The following is a 15,244-nucleotide window of genomic DNA, read 5'->3' on the forward strand; positions in this document are numbered from 1 at the left end:
CTCACATACCCGACGTTGTTCTCCGCTGCGTCGTTAATGGCTGCTTTAACTGTATTCCGGCAGTCCTCAAGAGGGGCCCCATCGAGCTCACCCTCTTCCGGCAACGCTGCCTCGAGATTCTGCGCGTATGCAGTGGTGACATCAGGTTGCTTCAGTCGCTCTAGGTCGTACTGCGGCGGTCGTCGGTACAGAACATTGTTAATGACGGATAGTTTTGGGCGCAGTTTAACCATCACCAGATAGTGGTCAGAGTCGATGTTAGCCCCACGATATGTCCTGACGTCGATAATGTCGGAGAAGTGCCGTCCATCAATCAGAATGTGGTCGATTTGTGATTCTGTCTGCAGTGGTGATCTCCAGGTGTACCGATACGGGAGGCTGTGTTGGAAGTAGGTGCTGCGAATGGACATATTCTTGAAGGCGGCGAAATCAATCAGTCGTAGGCCGTTTTCGTTGGTCAACCGGTGAGCGCTGAACTTCCCAATAGTCGGTCTAAACTCCTCTTGACCAACCAATGATTTTGACGTCGTGGCATGGGCAGCTGTCGTACTCACGTTCGAGCTGCGTGTAGAATGCGCCCATATCATCATCAGTGCTTCCGGAGTGTGGGCTATGGACGTTGATTATACTGAAGTTGAAGAACCGGCCTTTGATTCTCAACCTGCACATTCTTTCATTGATCGGCCACCATCAGATCACTCGCCTTTCGCCTTTGCATATCGCCCATCACTATAAAAGTTGTTCCCAGCTCGTTTGTGTTGCCGCAGCTCTGGTAGATGGTATGATTACCTCTAAACGTTCGCACCATTGATCCCTTACAACAAACGTCCTGCAGCGCTACGATGCCGAATCCATGGTCCGGTCTGATTATTCTACACTAATTACGTAAGCATTTTGTCTGGGTTTTTCAACCACCCCTCCCCCCATGTAAGATTTTTCCCAAACAAATATTTTTTATTTACATGGAGCGTAAGAAATAGGCAGACCCCCTCCCCCCATAAGTGCTTTCGTAATTAATGTAAGACCCCCTACCGTTGTAAAAGATGGAGGTGTCATCTGCGAACAGAGATAGAATGCCGCCTTCTGGAGGTTCTGGCATGTCGGAAGTGAACAGATTGAAAGCCGGGGCCCGAGGATACTGCCCTGGGGGACGCCTGCGACGATGTTGTGCGCATTAGAACTCGCTCTGCTGATTGAGACCCGGAATGTCCTTGCCGACAGATAATTCTCGCTTAACTTTTCAAAAGGACCTAAGTAACATTTTTTTCATGAAATAATTTGAATACTGCAATCAATAGCTTTCATGTTGTTCTGTTGATTGCGCTATTCAAATTAATTCACGAAAAAAATGTTACTTAGGTCCTATTGAAAATTTAAGCGAGAATTGTTAATGATTTTCACCAGGTAGCCGGGAAGATTGTAGCATTGTAGTTTGTACACCAGGCCATCATGCCATACATTGTCAAACGCCTTGTCAACATCGAGTTAGGCCATAGCGGTGGTTTTTGAGGAAAACTTGTTCCGTCTGAGGACGTTGGTAGCTCGGGTCATTTGGTGAACGGTTGATCGACCGCGTCGGAAACCAAACTGTTCCTCGAGCAAGATGTTGAGATTTTCGGCAGACTCAAGTAACCGGTGATGAATAGCTTGGATAACCCTGAGAGAAGGCTGATGGGACGATAACTTTTGGGGGAGGAAGGGTTCTTCCCAGGCTTCCGGATGGGGATGACTTTCGCTGAATTCCAGGACGATGGAAAGCAGCTGAGCCGGAGACACTGATTAAAGATCAGCGAAAGGTGCTCGAAGAACGGAGCACTCATATGTTGAAGTTCGAGATTCAGGATGCTGTCTGGGGCCTTCATGTTTTTCGATGATTTTATATAGGCCGTCAATTCACCAGCTGAGATCTCCAACTCCTCCGAGAAGTCGTTGGGAGTCAGATGAATGTTGTTTGCATGCTCATTAACGGCTGCTTCGTGTGGGCTGACGATGTTCTGTCCGAGATTGTGCGAAATGACGACCTATTTCAGCGACCTTCTCTGCAGGAGTTATCAAGCAAGCGGTAGAGACATTGTTGTCTAAAGGGATCAAAGGCCGAGGCTTAGATTTAAGTATTTTGGTCATTTTCCAGAACGGCTTAGCACAGTATGGGAGAGGGTGGATCTTATTCGAGAAATCGTTATTTCTGAGGTTCACCATTCTGGTCTGGATAATTTTTGTGATTCGATTGCAACGTGCCTTATGCAACGTACACACCAGTCAAGCAGTTTGACGAACATTGACTACGCCCCCAAGAAAACGCTTCGGTTGCTGCTTTGTTTGAACGTGTGTGAAGTTGTTCGAACAATCATTTGACAGTTGGCGGCTCGGTTGGAAAAAATTAAAACGGTTTGATTTTGGTTTGAGTTGACGAGGGCGGAGTCAAGGTTCGCCGAACATGTTTGAGCATTTGTAGTGAAGTTGCACAAACCCCCATATATTTGTTGATGGTTGGTGCTCGAGTTGGTGCTTCGTTCGTTCGTGTGTGATAATGTTGGACGAATAAATAGATTGTTCGTGTCGCTGTTGGTAAAACTTGATAGATGTTTGAATAAACGAGAGGTGGAGTCAATGTTGGTCAAACTGCTTGACCGTGTGTACGTTCCATTAAACTCAGGCAGTCGAGTACACTGAAACTGCCTTCGAGTGACACTTCGCAATCGAATCAAATCTTTGGTGAGTGTATCGATGGTCAGGGTGTTGCTTAACTGCCGAGCTTTCGGTACATGTTGTTCCCGGGCCACCGAGATCGCCTCCTCTATGGAACGCAGCTCCCGATCGATTGCTTCAGGCGTTTGAGGCCGCACCTCGTAGTCGACGTTGTCGCCCCAGTCGACTCGATGATAGTTTTGCCGGGACAGCTGATGACGATTAACCAAGGAGCCCACTTCCGCCACCACCGGGTAGTGATCCGAGCTGAGCTCCTGGACGACTGGCTGCGAGATGTGGTCGTTCATGTTGGTTATGTATATGTCGAGGGTTGCGTGAACACCGGACCGACTCAGCCGAGTGGGGGAATCCGGGCTCGAGATCGTGTAGTGGCCTTCCTCTATGTCGTTGCTTCAGATGGTGCCGCGATTGTTGCCCCAGGCTTGATGTTTGGCATTCAGGTCGCCCGTAATGATATACTGGTCTTGCCTCCGCGTAAGCTGATGTCCCTCCGAAGGGCAGCCGATGATCCATCACCGGCTTTGGCTTGCATTGGACAGTACGCCGCGATGAGTGCGATTGTGCCGACGGAAGTGGTCACTTCGACACCGATAGGCTCGATCATACTCAGCTGGAAGCTTGGCAGCAGGCGAGAGTTGATGTTGTAGCGAAGAGCGATGGCCACAACACCTCCCCTGGACGGGCGGTCAAGTCACGCGATGCTGAAGTTTGAGATGTGGACGCTCATCTCCGGTTTCAGTAATGAACGCTGTCGTAACCGGACCGTTCAGCCGTAACAATTGTTTGTTGGCTCCCACGTTCCGACTAACAGGGGCGGTTCCACCCGCTTACCCGCGTCGGAACGGAGCAATCCTCCTGCACAGAACGGTTGTTCTGTAGCTCCCACGTTCCGACCAACAGGGGCGGTGCCACCCGCTTACCCGCGTCGGAACGGAGCAATCCTCCTGCACAGAACGGTTGTTCTGTAGCTCCCACGTTCCGACTAGCAGGGGCGGTGCCACCCGCTTACCCGCGTCGGAACGGAGCAGTCCTCCTGCACAGAACGGTTGTTCTGTAGCTCCCACGCTCCGACTAATGGGGGCGGCGCCACCCGCTTACCCATGTCAGAGCGGAGCATTCTCCATCCGGATGCTTTCAGTCAGCATCTGCCGAAAAACCGAGAAAGCCGTGGTACGTGTACCCGTATGTATGTCCATCATGAACATGTTACATTAGTGATGGGTAGACGCATCAATCGTTCGGATCTGATGTCACGTCGTATGACGTTTTTTTTTTGTCATATAGAAATGGGCGCTTCCCAAAATTGATTCGATTTTTCTTTTTCTATTACGATTATCATTTTAATTACAAAACAATATTTGGGTATATTGAGAATTTATATTTTAAATGTTTAGACTATATATTACTACAAACGCCACGTCGATATCCTTCTCCTCGAGGAAATCAGCCAGTTCGATGCTTTTGATTTTGAGCGAGCAAGCGTTTCAATTGACCAGGCCCACCCTAGCAGCCATTTTCAATAATGAACATGCCAAGAGTTAAGACCTGTTCAAAACGGGTTTTGCAGCCGCGCAGCCGAGTGGAGAGCTGTGCAAAGATCGGAATCAGCTGCTCCGGAGTGTAGAGCGGAGCAGGTTCTTCCGGCGGGATAGCCGACGGAATCCAGGAGGAAGCGGGGGCCATTCGCAGGAGGGTGGAGCTGGGGGTGCTGGGACTTGAATCGATGCTGCTGCGGCCAGTCGCCAGTGTGGCTGCAACGGTGGAAGTACTGGTACCGCTCGTCGGGGAGCCATGATAGAAGGAAGGTTCACCTCGTCGATCACTGGAGCACGATTTCTCTTCCGATGGGCTTTGGTGGATGCTTTCCTTCGGATTTCCAGGAACTCCGCGCGTTTCGGAGTTTGGATCGGCCACCTCCATCTTGTCGCACTTATCCGTCGGATGCAGTTCGCCATACTTGTTGCAGCGCGCAGCCATGTGGCAATTCCCGAAGTTGTGACATTTGGTGCACTGTATCATGTCACGGTGCACCGACCGGTATCGCTCCCAGCCGACAACGGTGTAGTTAATCACTCCGACCACCTTCAGATCCTTGAAGGTGAAGGAGCCATGCTCCAGATGGATCAGGCAAAGCTGTTCTCGGTATTTTCTCGCCTGTCGATGGCGAGCGATTTTGTGGACGGCGACAGGTTTGAGGCAACAACCCTCCAGTTCGGTGATGAGTTCCTTCTCATCCATGTCGTAGAGCCCACGCAGCAAAGCCTTGGGCGGTTTCGTCCTTTACGAACACAGGCGGGGACTTCTTCTTCCGCTCTGATTGCACCTGCTCTTGCGCTTCTTCCGTGGATTGCCGGGATCGTCGATTGACAGCGACGAGAACACGTTGCTTGATAAAATAATATCGAAGGGGTTTCCTTCGCCTCCTTTGGCGGTGCGCTTCAACACCGTGCCAGCGACCGGATCGGTCCGGGAGAGAAATACGCCGACGCGTGCGAAACAGTCGAAAACGAACGAGAAAAACTTTTTGATTGTAATGTTTTTTCGGGGCACGCCGGAAGAGGGACGCGATCGCCAATCAACGCGCCATAGGCAGGGAATCACCGAAGAAGAGAAGTAGAAGAGGATAAGGCAACCGTTTTTCCTCCGTTGGTGACGACCGACGGACATCGACCCACATGCCGCGTCGCGCAAATGAGACCGTAAGTTTCCGATCCGGAGACAAAGCCATCCGTAGTCGACAACCGTAGTCGCAGCATTACCAGTTAGGCAAGCCGCCAACCTGCCGGCGAACGGTGATTCGATACCAACCGTAGCAGCATCAGCATCTAGGCAAGCAGCCGACCCGCCGGCGATCAGCGTGTAACTTTACCATCGTCCGTAAGTGTAAGTCGTCCATTCTCAAAGTGAGTACTCTTTCCGAACATAATCCATGCGCATGTGGTTTCCCGCCGCAACATAGCCATATTCCGTTGCTAGCTCTGCCGTGAGAATATGTTGAGGGCCGCTTAAGATCGTATGCACAATAGTTGAGGCGATTGCGTAGCGAACGAACATTGCACGTTTTGCTGAGTGAACCAACCCAAGAGAGCACACACGATAGGAGGCTAAGGACCCTAAGGACAGACCGAGTAGGCATCAATGGGAAAGGTATATAGAACTGTAGAAGCGAAGAGATAGGCAAACAGTGAAAACAATATGTACGATACAGGGGGAGAAGGCGGAGCACTGAATCCCTACGAAATGTTTCAATAAACACTACAGGCCAACAATATTTGTAATCTATTTGCTATTTGCTGTCCCGATGAAGTGAAACTGACGGTAATTATTTAATGTAGTACGTTTCGTCTTAGTTTATTTTTGTATTATTTTTCTACTGGGGAGGTTACTCCGAAACCAACCGGGCAACTCTGAAATCCGACGCGATTGGTTTTGAGGGAAAATTTGGTCGCTTGACCAGTGATGATAAAACCCTTCCATATTGTTTCATTACTGGCCGGCGGTGATAATCACGTAACTGACAGTCATTTTGCTAAGTCGTTACTAGTAGCGTCCTTCACAGGTGCAATTTAAGTTAGCCACCTGTCTTCCATACTTAATTGGGAAAAAGGAACCTTCGTCCTTAGAGGGTCTCAACGGTCGGGCACATTTAAACACGGTCGATGGTCGGCGAACCGTGACTCCAACCCCGACAACTCAAACCAAAATCAAACCGTTTTAATTTTTTCCAACCGAGCCGCCAACTGTCAAATGGTTGTTCGAACAACTTCACACACGTTCAAACAAAGCAGCAACCAAAGCGATTTCTTGGGAGCGGAGTCAATGTTCTTCAAACTGCTTGACTGGTGTGTACGTTGCATTATGGATAACAGCTTTTAAACTGGTATTTGTCCCAGAGCTCCCAGTTAGCGTTAGCCAACTGTTGCTGTATTTGGTTATGCACAGAATACAGTTCCAAGCAGTTTGCAATAGTATAAATTCCACTAACCCCTGATATGCCTATGACAGGGTTTGCAGAAATCGCTCTCGATAGATAACGAACAACGATAAAAGAGAGGCAAAAACCTCTTCGAGTTATAACAAGCCATGAAAACAAAACAATCACACTTGTATTACAAGTTGAAAAAAAAACTGATTCGGATAGGCGGCCCCCACCGAACGCTTTGTTCTCGCTCATTTTATGTTGGGGACCATATTTTTTTCGCACAGCTGTGTAAAGCAAGTTGAAATGTATCATTAGAACCGGTGCCCCCCGCAATTGGGGCTTATTAAAAGAAATTTATCATGGGCTGTAGCCCCCCGAATCAGTTCATTATCATTACAGCTACCGAAAAACGTCTTTCACGGTATGACCTATCGAGAGTGTATACAGACATGATAAGTGAGAGACTTTCTCATTCTCCTTTGGATTCAAACCCTGGCCTATGACCATACTCAAAGTAATTTTTCCCTGGATTTTTCCTAAAGTGACGGTTATCAAAAGGATTCATTCCTTTGAATTTAAGGAAGCGCAAATGTCTGTTTTCTGCGTACGAGTCACACAAGGGATAAAATGAGATAAATAAATAAAATTCTTAGAACATAATCTTCCATCTTATTTTAACGTAGTTTTGTTTACTTTTTAGCAATTAGGTATATTTCTTCTCCCAATTCTTCGGAACACACATTCGCACGTATTATTTTAATCACTCCCTTTTGTTAAGCGTCAGAAGCAGCGTAAACTTTACTTCTTGGCCGGGACCTTCTTGTTCTTCCGGACGCGCTTCTTCTTGCCTTCCTTCTTGGGGATGGGATTGCGTCGCTTCGGCAGTGGTTTCGTGCCCTTGACTGGCTTACCGAACAGCATACCGTTGTTGACGACCTCCTTCTTCAGCTTCTTGTACTGGGTGCTGACGATGCGGTTGCGCTCGGACCGGGCCAGACGCAACTTGAACCGATCGAAGTCGGACAGGTTGCAACGCTGGTGGTGGGAAAATGGATGAAAAAAGAGATTAGTCGTTATGCTTATAATGAAGCAAATGATTGTTCAAAATGTGAGTTTAAAAGTAGCGACTCTCAACAGTTTGATATTAAAAATATACAACTACGCCGTATGCATCGATAATCTTTAATAGTTTTGCAAACATCGAGCTTGATGTTTTTTCCTGTTTGGGAAATTGTTTTTAAAAAAAACACCAGAGAATGTATCAACAAGTATTCCGGACAGTAATGATATTTTCGAGGAGAATTTGAGACAAGGAACGAAAGCAATGGTTGGGCTCTCATTACCCTTTATAAGGCAGACGAATCTAAACAATAAATTAACAAAAACAACAATAGGACACAATGTTGACATGGTATTAAACTCAAATGTATGTTTGTTATGCATTAAATAGTTCAGAAACATTGAAAAATTGGTGGCAATATAGTTGCCACTGCCAGGCAAGCGGTACAACATTGGTGGCAATATATTTGCCACTGCCATGCAAGCGGGAAAACAGGCAACAAAAATAAATAAAAGATTTTTAAAAATTAGGTTTTACGTAAAACAAATCAAAACAAGGCACGTTACATTTTTTAGTCGAAAACGCATTTTAAGTGAAATATTTTTTTGTGCTTTTGTTTCCAACAATTTCGGCAAAAATCCAAAAACTAATACTATTACTGTCATGGGGAATAATAAGTAGAGCTTTTGTTAATAAACAGAAAAACAAATAATTTGTTGGTGACAATATAGTTGTCACTGCCTTATAAAGGGTTAACAAACTGCTGTTTTTAATATGTCGCTAACTTCTAAGCACGGAAGGTAGTCAAAGCCAATTGCCAATTGTTGACTCGCACCCTATCCTATTCAGCCACGTATCCCTTTGAAAGATTTTTAAAAATTCCTTAACAAATTCTACTAGGGATAGTTACAAATGTTTTTTTTTTTCAGAAATCCTGTGAGTTCATCTAAGAATTTCTTTATGAATTTCTCCAAAAATGATGTTTGTTATTCCGTATTTCTATGATTTTCATTGAGAATTCATCGAAAATTTCTGAGAAGTTCTTTCAGCCATCCCTGAAGAGTTCGTTGTGTCTTTGAAGACGGTTTCCTCACATCTCCTCACAATTCTTCCGGGAGTTTCCATTCCTGGAACATTTCAACAAGTTTTTTTAGGAAATATCTGAGAGCAATCTATAGAACAAATGTTTGGAGGGATTACCCTTCAACTTTTAGTAAAACATTCCGCAGGAAATTCCAAAGGATGCATGAAGAAAACCCAAACATCAAAAAAGAAAATTCACTGTACAGCACGTTGCTAAATACTTTTATGAATTGGAGCGTTGGAGTACTACGCTAAAGTAGCACACAAAAAAGCATAATAAGGATAGCGATGAGGACTCCCTTGTGGTGCTCTTATACACGGATGATTGATTATTTAAAAATAAAAAGTTGAGCGTCGCTACCTTCAAAGATTTTTTCAGAATTAAGTGGCTTCATGTTTGAATCAGTCGGCCTTTCCTATCAATGAAATTATTATTAAAAATTCATCATTTAAAAACCCAATCCTATAAGCTTAATATTATTTGCTTTGAAAACACTCACCTTAGCCTTGGCGGCGGAACGTTCCTGCCATCTGGTGCTCGCGAATTTTTCCTTCAGGTTGAAGGCTTCCAGAGCCTTGCGGACCACCTTGCTCTTGGCGGTGTACGGGAACTTCACCCGATACTTGGTCAGATGGAGGTGGTTCACGGGATATTGCTGACGAGGAACGCCAGTTAATGGGCCATCGATGAGTACCTACAAGCAAACACGCGAATCCGTTAATGTAGTCATTGAATATTGAATTCATTCAAATTGTTCTAAACACAGGTTTTCAGTAATGGAAGATTTGGCTTCATATATGAGTCAGGCGGCTCTTCCTAATCTTCAAGTTTCCACTGTGGGATAACTTCATCACGCTAACAAAACAAAAGTTTAATTCGGCTACCAGAGCAAAAACTTACCCGATTCTGGTCAATCACATTGACGATAGCGACAAGTTTTCCCTTGTATTTTCCACTAGCGCATTTGGCCACGCGGCCAGTCTCCACAAAACGTGTGAAGGTCTGGAACACAACAAAAACACAAATTAGAGCAACTAACTTCCTTGTCGTTTGCTATGCATTATGATTTGCTCGTAATTCATCACAGTGCCGTTTTCCGTTGTGAAGAACTCGCCTGCTGGTGCTACGCACTGAATCGAAGTTTTGGAAACCACTTCGTTACTTCCATTCATGATCCAAATACCGCAGGTAAACACATGGCACAAGGACTTAATCTGCAGCCAACCAAACGAACACTTCTTGCCTTCATTACTTCACCGCAATCCCGTCCATCGTTAAACAACAAATTTCCATTATCAGCCGCAAAACAGCACCATTCCGCACCGGTCCTCCAGCAATCCGGCGCAGTTACTTCACAACGGAATCAGTTGCACTTCGGTGTGAACCGTTATTCACCCATTTTCAACACAATTTTGATACGAGCGAATCGACAGCAGAACTTGCTCGCTTACCATTTTGGACCGGAAAGAAAGAGAATGCTCGATGATTGCTGCCAACCTAACGAACGCGAAGTAACATCGCGTCGTTTGACGTTCGTAAGCTGTCAAACCGAAAAGGCTTTTTGTGGGTGGCTTATTCTAAGGGTCCGTTCAAATATTACGTAACGCAAAAAAACGCGATTTTAAAGAGCCCCCCTCATTTTTCGGCGAGTGCGAGCGAAGCGATCACTACGAAAAAATCAATAATTTTTAACATGTGTAACGACACATAAAACAACCAGAAACTATTCGTTATACATTTTATTAAGGCTCTATGATCTTCAAAAATATACATATACCCTTAAAAAGCCTGAGTTATGGAGAACAATTGCATTCACTTTCAAAAATATATGTGGCGACTAATAGTCAAAACCATAACATCTCACATAAAACTTAAAATGTTGGAACATGTCTTTGATACCAGCTCCGTGCCGGCGCGGCGGTACGAATCATGAGAAGTGCGAGAAGAAAAAAAATGGCGAGTAGACGCCTGTTGATCAATTTCGCTGTGCCGAAAATGAATATTTTTGCAGGTAGGCTTCATAGTATTTAATGAATTCAATCTTTATTCAACCTATAAACATTTTCTGTTTTCTTCATACATCAGGATGCAGTGCGAGTGGAATAAAGGCGTTAAATATCAGTGATCCAGATGCAGCGCGAAAGGACAAAAGACGATAGACAACAATAAGTGATTCCGATGGAAGGCGAGCGGACTGAGTTTGAGTGACGACTACTAGATGCAGCGCTAGTGGACAACTTGGAAGCATCCGGCGGCTTGGCGAAAATAAGCACCATTTATCTGTTCCTGTTAGGTTTGATCTCGCAGTTATATTATACGCTATGGCCCCAGGAGTAGCGGAACGGAAATGGCAGTCACAGGTTCTAAAGAATTGGTATGCCCCATGGGGCAACTGTTAAACCTTTTACTGTCTATTGCATTGTGTTCGCTACTTGTGTAATAAATTACATAATAAAAAAATCGAGTATGTAGTGAGTTCTGATTTATATTTTCATCTCATGTTTTGTATATTTTGAAGGTTAATATTTCAATATATGTATATTGAATATTATAAATAAATCGTATTAAAGAAATGCATTCAATTTTATCCTCGATTTTATCTACAAACATAATAATATGAATTGATAATCATAAATAAATTATATGTGTCGTCGCTTATACATTTTTCATAAGTCCCACACATAAAATGAATTAGACTGAAGCTATTGCAAAAATCTATATCGCTCACACATAAACTATATACAGATTTTTTCTACAGTGATGTGATTCTGTCGGAGAAATTCAAGCGCGATGCTCTCCCTGTCCCTATACCGAATCGCAAGCGAGTTCCAAATTTCAAATCAGTCCCGATATGCGATGTTTTCGCGATTTGGGCACGGAAAATCAAAATCCCGGCCCCATTTAAAATGCACGGGGACCAAAATCCGGCTGAAAATTTTCCCAAGGTCAGGAGGGTGAAACGCCTGTCATCCGCGGTACAATGGCCCTCTACCCAACATCGTTTTTGGTACTTCTGTTTTTGGTACCCAGTTTTTGGGTAGTATACTGGGTAGCGAACTGGCCTATCGAAATTCATAACTGGTGTTTTATGAATCTTCGACTGATTATTCCGCCAACAGTGCTTTTTATACGCAATTACCTTCCCGAGTAATCAAGCGTCGATGGACGTGTGGTCTACATACCGGCCTCCCGACCCCGACGTCCATGATTCGAACCCAGTCTGCCACACTTCACTTTTTTTCACATGAAAATCATCATTCATAAGGCAACATATTAAAATTCATTCCGATTTCTTGTGGCAAATTTTCATAAGGCGTTTGATTGAAAATCGTACGTCCATTTTCCTCAGTGTATACCCGAATTCAGCACTCATTTTGGGTGATTGGTTCATACACGCAAAAAAATGTTGCGGTCGAAACTACTATTCCGAGGGTTACACGGTTAGATGACTTTACCCATTAATGGGTACTGTGTTATTGTTGATATTATTCCCACCGTGAAAAATTCACCCATTTTCTTCAAAAAGCGCCACTACTCATTAAAATGGGTAGTGGCGCTTTTTCAAGAAAATGGGTGAATTTTTCACGGTGGGAATAATATCAACAATAACACAGTACCCATTAATGGGTAAAGTCATCTAACAGTGTAAGGTAGCCTCACACCTCGGAAATTTGGTCCGCGGATTTTTTCCCTATGCGTTTTTACATATGCGATGTTTTCGGGATTTGGGGAAATTTGGAAATTTGCGAGGAAATTTGCGAGTTTCAAGCAAAATATCTTGAAAATTGGATTCGATCGAGTCCGCAGCTCCCAGTTTAAAATGCACGGGGACCAAATTCCGGCGGAAACTGAAAATTTGTGGTTGTTTTAAAAACATGGCGTAGTCTACAAAATAGTAATTTATATTGCGCTTTTTGCACTTTATAAGGCCGGTCCCAATGCTGAAGTTGCAGTTTCAGTTTGGTACTGCTTGATGTTATAAAATTTATAACTGTCAAAATAGAACTACAACTTGGTGCCCGCAACGCAGAGTTGTAAGCGAAATGCAACTTGGTTTTATTTCTTCATAAAACAAAAATAAAACAAACTAACATTTTTCGCGGTAGTTTTTACCTCGCATACGAACAACAATGAGTTTGTTCATCATCTTAAACTAACAAACACAATTAAATAAATTTGAAACTCAGTTTCATTCAAGTTTCAAATCAGGTTTTATTTGCAACAAACCAGTCGAGCAGTTGCAAATCAGTTTCAAAAAGTGCTCGAAAAATAAAACTGCAACTCTGCGTTGCGAACTGCTAGTTTCAGTTCTAGTTTGATTTCCAGACACGCCATACAAAACCCAACAGCATTGCGACCGGCCTAAGGCCGGTCCCAATGCTGAAGTTGCAGTTTCAGTTTGGTACTGCTTGATGTTATAAAATTTAGAACTGTCAAAATAGAACTACAACTTGGTGCCCGCAACGCAGAGTTGTAAGCGAAATGCAACTTGGTTTTATTTTTTCATAAACAAAAATAAAACAAACTAACATTTTTCGCGGTAGTTTTTACCTCGCATACGAACAACAATGAGTTTGTCAATCATCTCAAACAAACAAACACAATTAAATAAATTTGAAACTCAGTTTCATTCAAGTTTCAAATCAGGTTTTATTTGCAACAAACCAGTCGAGCAGTTGCAAATCAGTTTCAAAAAGTGCTCGAAAAATAAAACTGCAACTCTGCGTTGCGAACTGCTAGTTTCAGTTCTAGTTTGATTTCCAAACACGTCATACAAAACCCAACAGCATTGCGACCGGCCTAAGAGTTCTGCGAGATTTTTTTTCTCACAGTCATCTTTTTCTCACACTCAATACACTCAAAAAAGTTTGATTTTCCGTGTATAATATTTGTGTGTGAGTGCTCAATCTGAAAACAAATAGACGTCAAATCATGGCGGGAATCGATTTAGTGTACACGCTTACATATGACTAACGAGTAATGGGTTATAATTGGGTAAATTTCAGTAACAAAAATCGATCAACCCGAAATGAGAGTGGGTGTGAGAAAAAGAAGCGGGCAAATCACAATCTACACATAACTCTTCAAATTGGTGAAATCGGCAATACCATGGATTTTTTTTTCTGTGTACGCAGTTAGCTCGGCAGTTAGTGAGTAGTTATCGGCAATTAACTTCTTCTGGCGAAAACATGCAATTAGTTGAGGTTCATCGAACCTTTTGTGTTTATATGGCTTCCTTGTGTTGAAAAATATTTTTTTTATATATTGCATTTATTTGACAGGCTCAGGCGTGTATGACACTTAACGGAGCCGAGACTCTTTATGATATTTGTGTTGAAAATAGCTCGTCAATACTTCCGAAGTTTTGTTATCATGAATTAAACGGAATTTAAACAAAAACACTGTACAATTAGGAAAGCTTTGATCACCGCGTGACTTTATCGAAATTAATTTATTGGCTTTTTTCGGTGATAATTATACTACTCAAAGCGAAAGGGAGTAGATGAAAGTAATGAAGATAAAGATTCGATTGACACCGCAAGCGAGCGGCAAGTGTGAAATGAATAGAAACTGAAGATTAGCAGAGGGCCATATGAGAGAACAAGCATTGTTGAAATCGCTGTTATTCTGCCTAACGTCCACCCAGGAACGGCTTGGATAGTGAAGTGGTGATCACTGTACCAAGACAGGCAAAATAACAGCGATTTCAACCTGCTAAAGTGCTGTTCGGCTAGCGTAAACAGTTCTATTGATTCGTGGCATATTTTCAGAGATTCATACAAGAGCGCGCTAAATCTCTTCACGCATAACTCTCGCAAGCTCATACTTCGCCCAAATTGAATCGATTGATTTCGATAAAAACACTGTACGCCATATTGAATGAATGGTGAGTAGGCGTATGAGCCTTCTCTTCAGTCCCCTGTGTAAGATAGCCTTTACACATCGGGAAAATTTTTCGACGGATTTTGGTCTCCGTGAATTTTAAATGGGGACGGGATTTTGATTTTTCGTGCCCAAATTAAGAAAACAACGCATATGTAAAAATAAAATGGAGAAAAACTCCGCGGACCAAATTCCCGAGGTGTGAGGCTACCTTTACACCTCTGGAAAATTTTCCGCCGAAATTTGGTCACCGTGTATTCTAGAGGGAGCCGGGATTTTTATTTTCCATGCCCAAATTCCGAAAACATCGCATTCGCATATGCAAAAAACATGGGGAAAAAATCCGTGGACTAAATTCCCGAGGTGTGAGGCTACCTTACACCTCGGGAAAATTTTCCGCCGGATTTTGGTCCCCGTGTATTTTAAAGGGGGCCGGGATTTTGATTTTCCGTGCCCAAATCCCGAAAACATCGCATATGCAAAAATACATGGGGAAAAAATCCGCGGACCAAATTCCCGAGGTGTAAGGTGGCCTTTAAGGCCACCTTACATCTCGGGAAAATTTTCCGCCGGATTTTGGTCCCCG

At 43.8% G+C, this 15,244-nt stretch overlaps 1 protein-coding gene across 1 annotated transcript; it reads right to left on the reverse strand.

Annotated features, from left to right (window-relative positions):
* Positions 1-7,277: 7,277 nt before the first annotated feature.
* On the reverse strand, positions 7,278-9,947 carry LOC134208928 (large ribosomal subunit protein eL14). The gene is made up of 4 exons (XM_062684889.1): positions 9,903-9,947; positions 9,676-9,828; positions 9,275-9,469; positions 7,278-7,666 (listed from the first exon to the last, which is right to left on the reverse strand). The coding sequence occupies exons 1-4, from the start codon at positions 9,945-9,947 to the stop codon at positions 7,430-7,432; spliced, it is 630 nt and encodes a 209-aa protein (XP_062540873.1). The 3' UTR covers positions 7,278-7,429.
* Positions 9,948-15,244: the final 5,297 nt, after the last annotated feature.

The sequence above is a fragment of the Armigeres subalbatus genome, chromosome 2 (genome assembly GCF_024139115.2).
Source record: "Armigeres subalbatus isolate Guangzhou_Male chromosome 2, GZ_Asu_2, whole genome shotgun sequence".
NCBI classification, from domain to species: Eukaryota; Metazoa; Arthropoda; class Insecta; order Diptera; family Culicidae; genus Armigeres; species Armigeres subalbatus.

What these genes read in the sequence shown, in the direction of transcription:
- LOC134208928 (XM_062684889.1), bottom strand. Translation starts at nt 9,947, where the DNA reads ATGAATGGAAGTAACGAAGTGGTTTCCAAAACTTCGATTCAGTGC. An exon ending in CCAAAACTTCGATTCAGTGC is followed by an intron (nt 9,829 to 9,902) that starts GTAGCACCAGCA and finishes CATAATGCATAG; the next exon opens with CAAACGACAAGGAAGTTAGT. An exon ending in GTTCCGCCGCCAAGGCTAAG is followed by an intron (nt 7,667 to 9,274) that starts GTGAGTGTTTTC and finishes TCCCACCACCAG; the next exon opens with CGTTGCAACCTGTCCGACTT.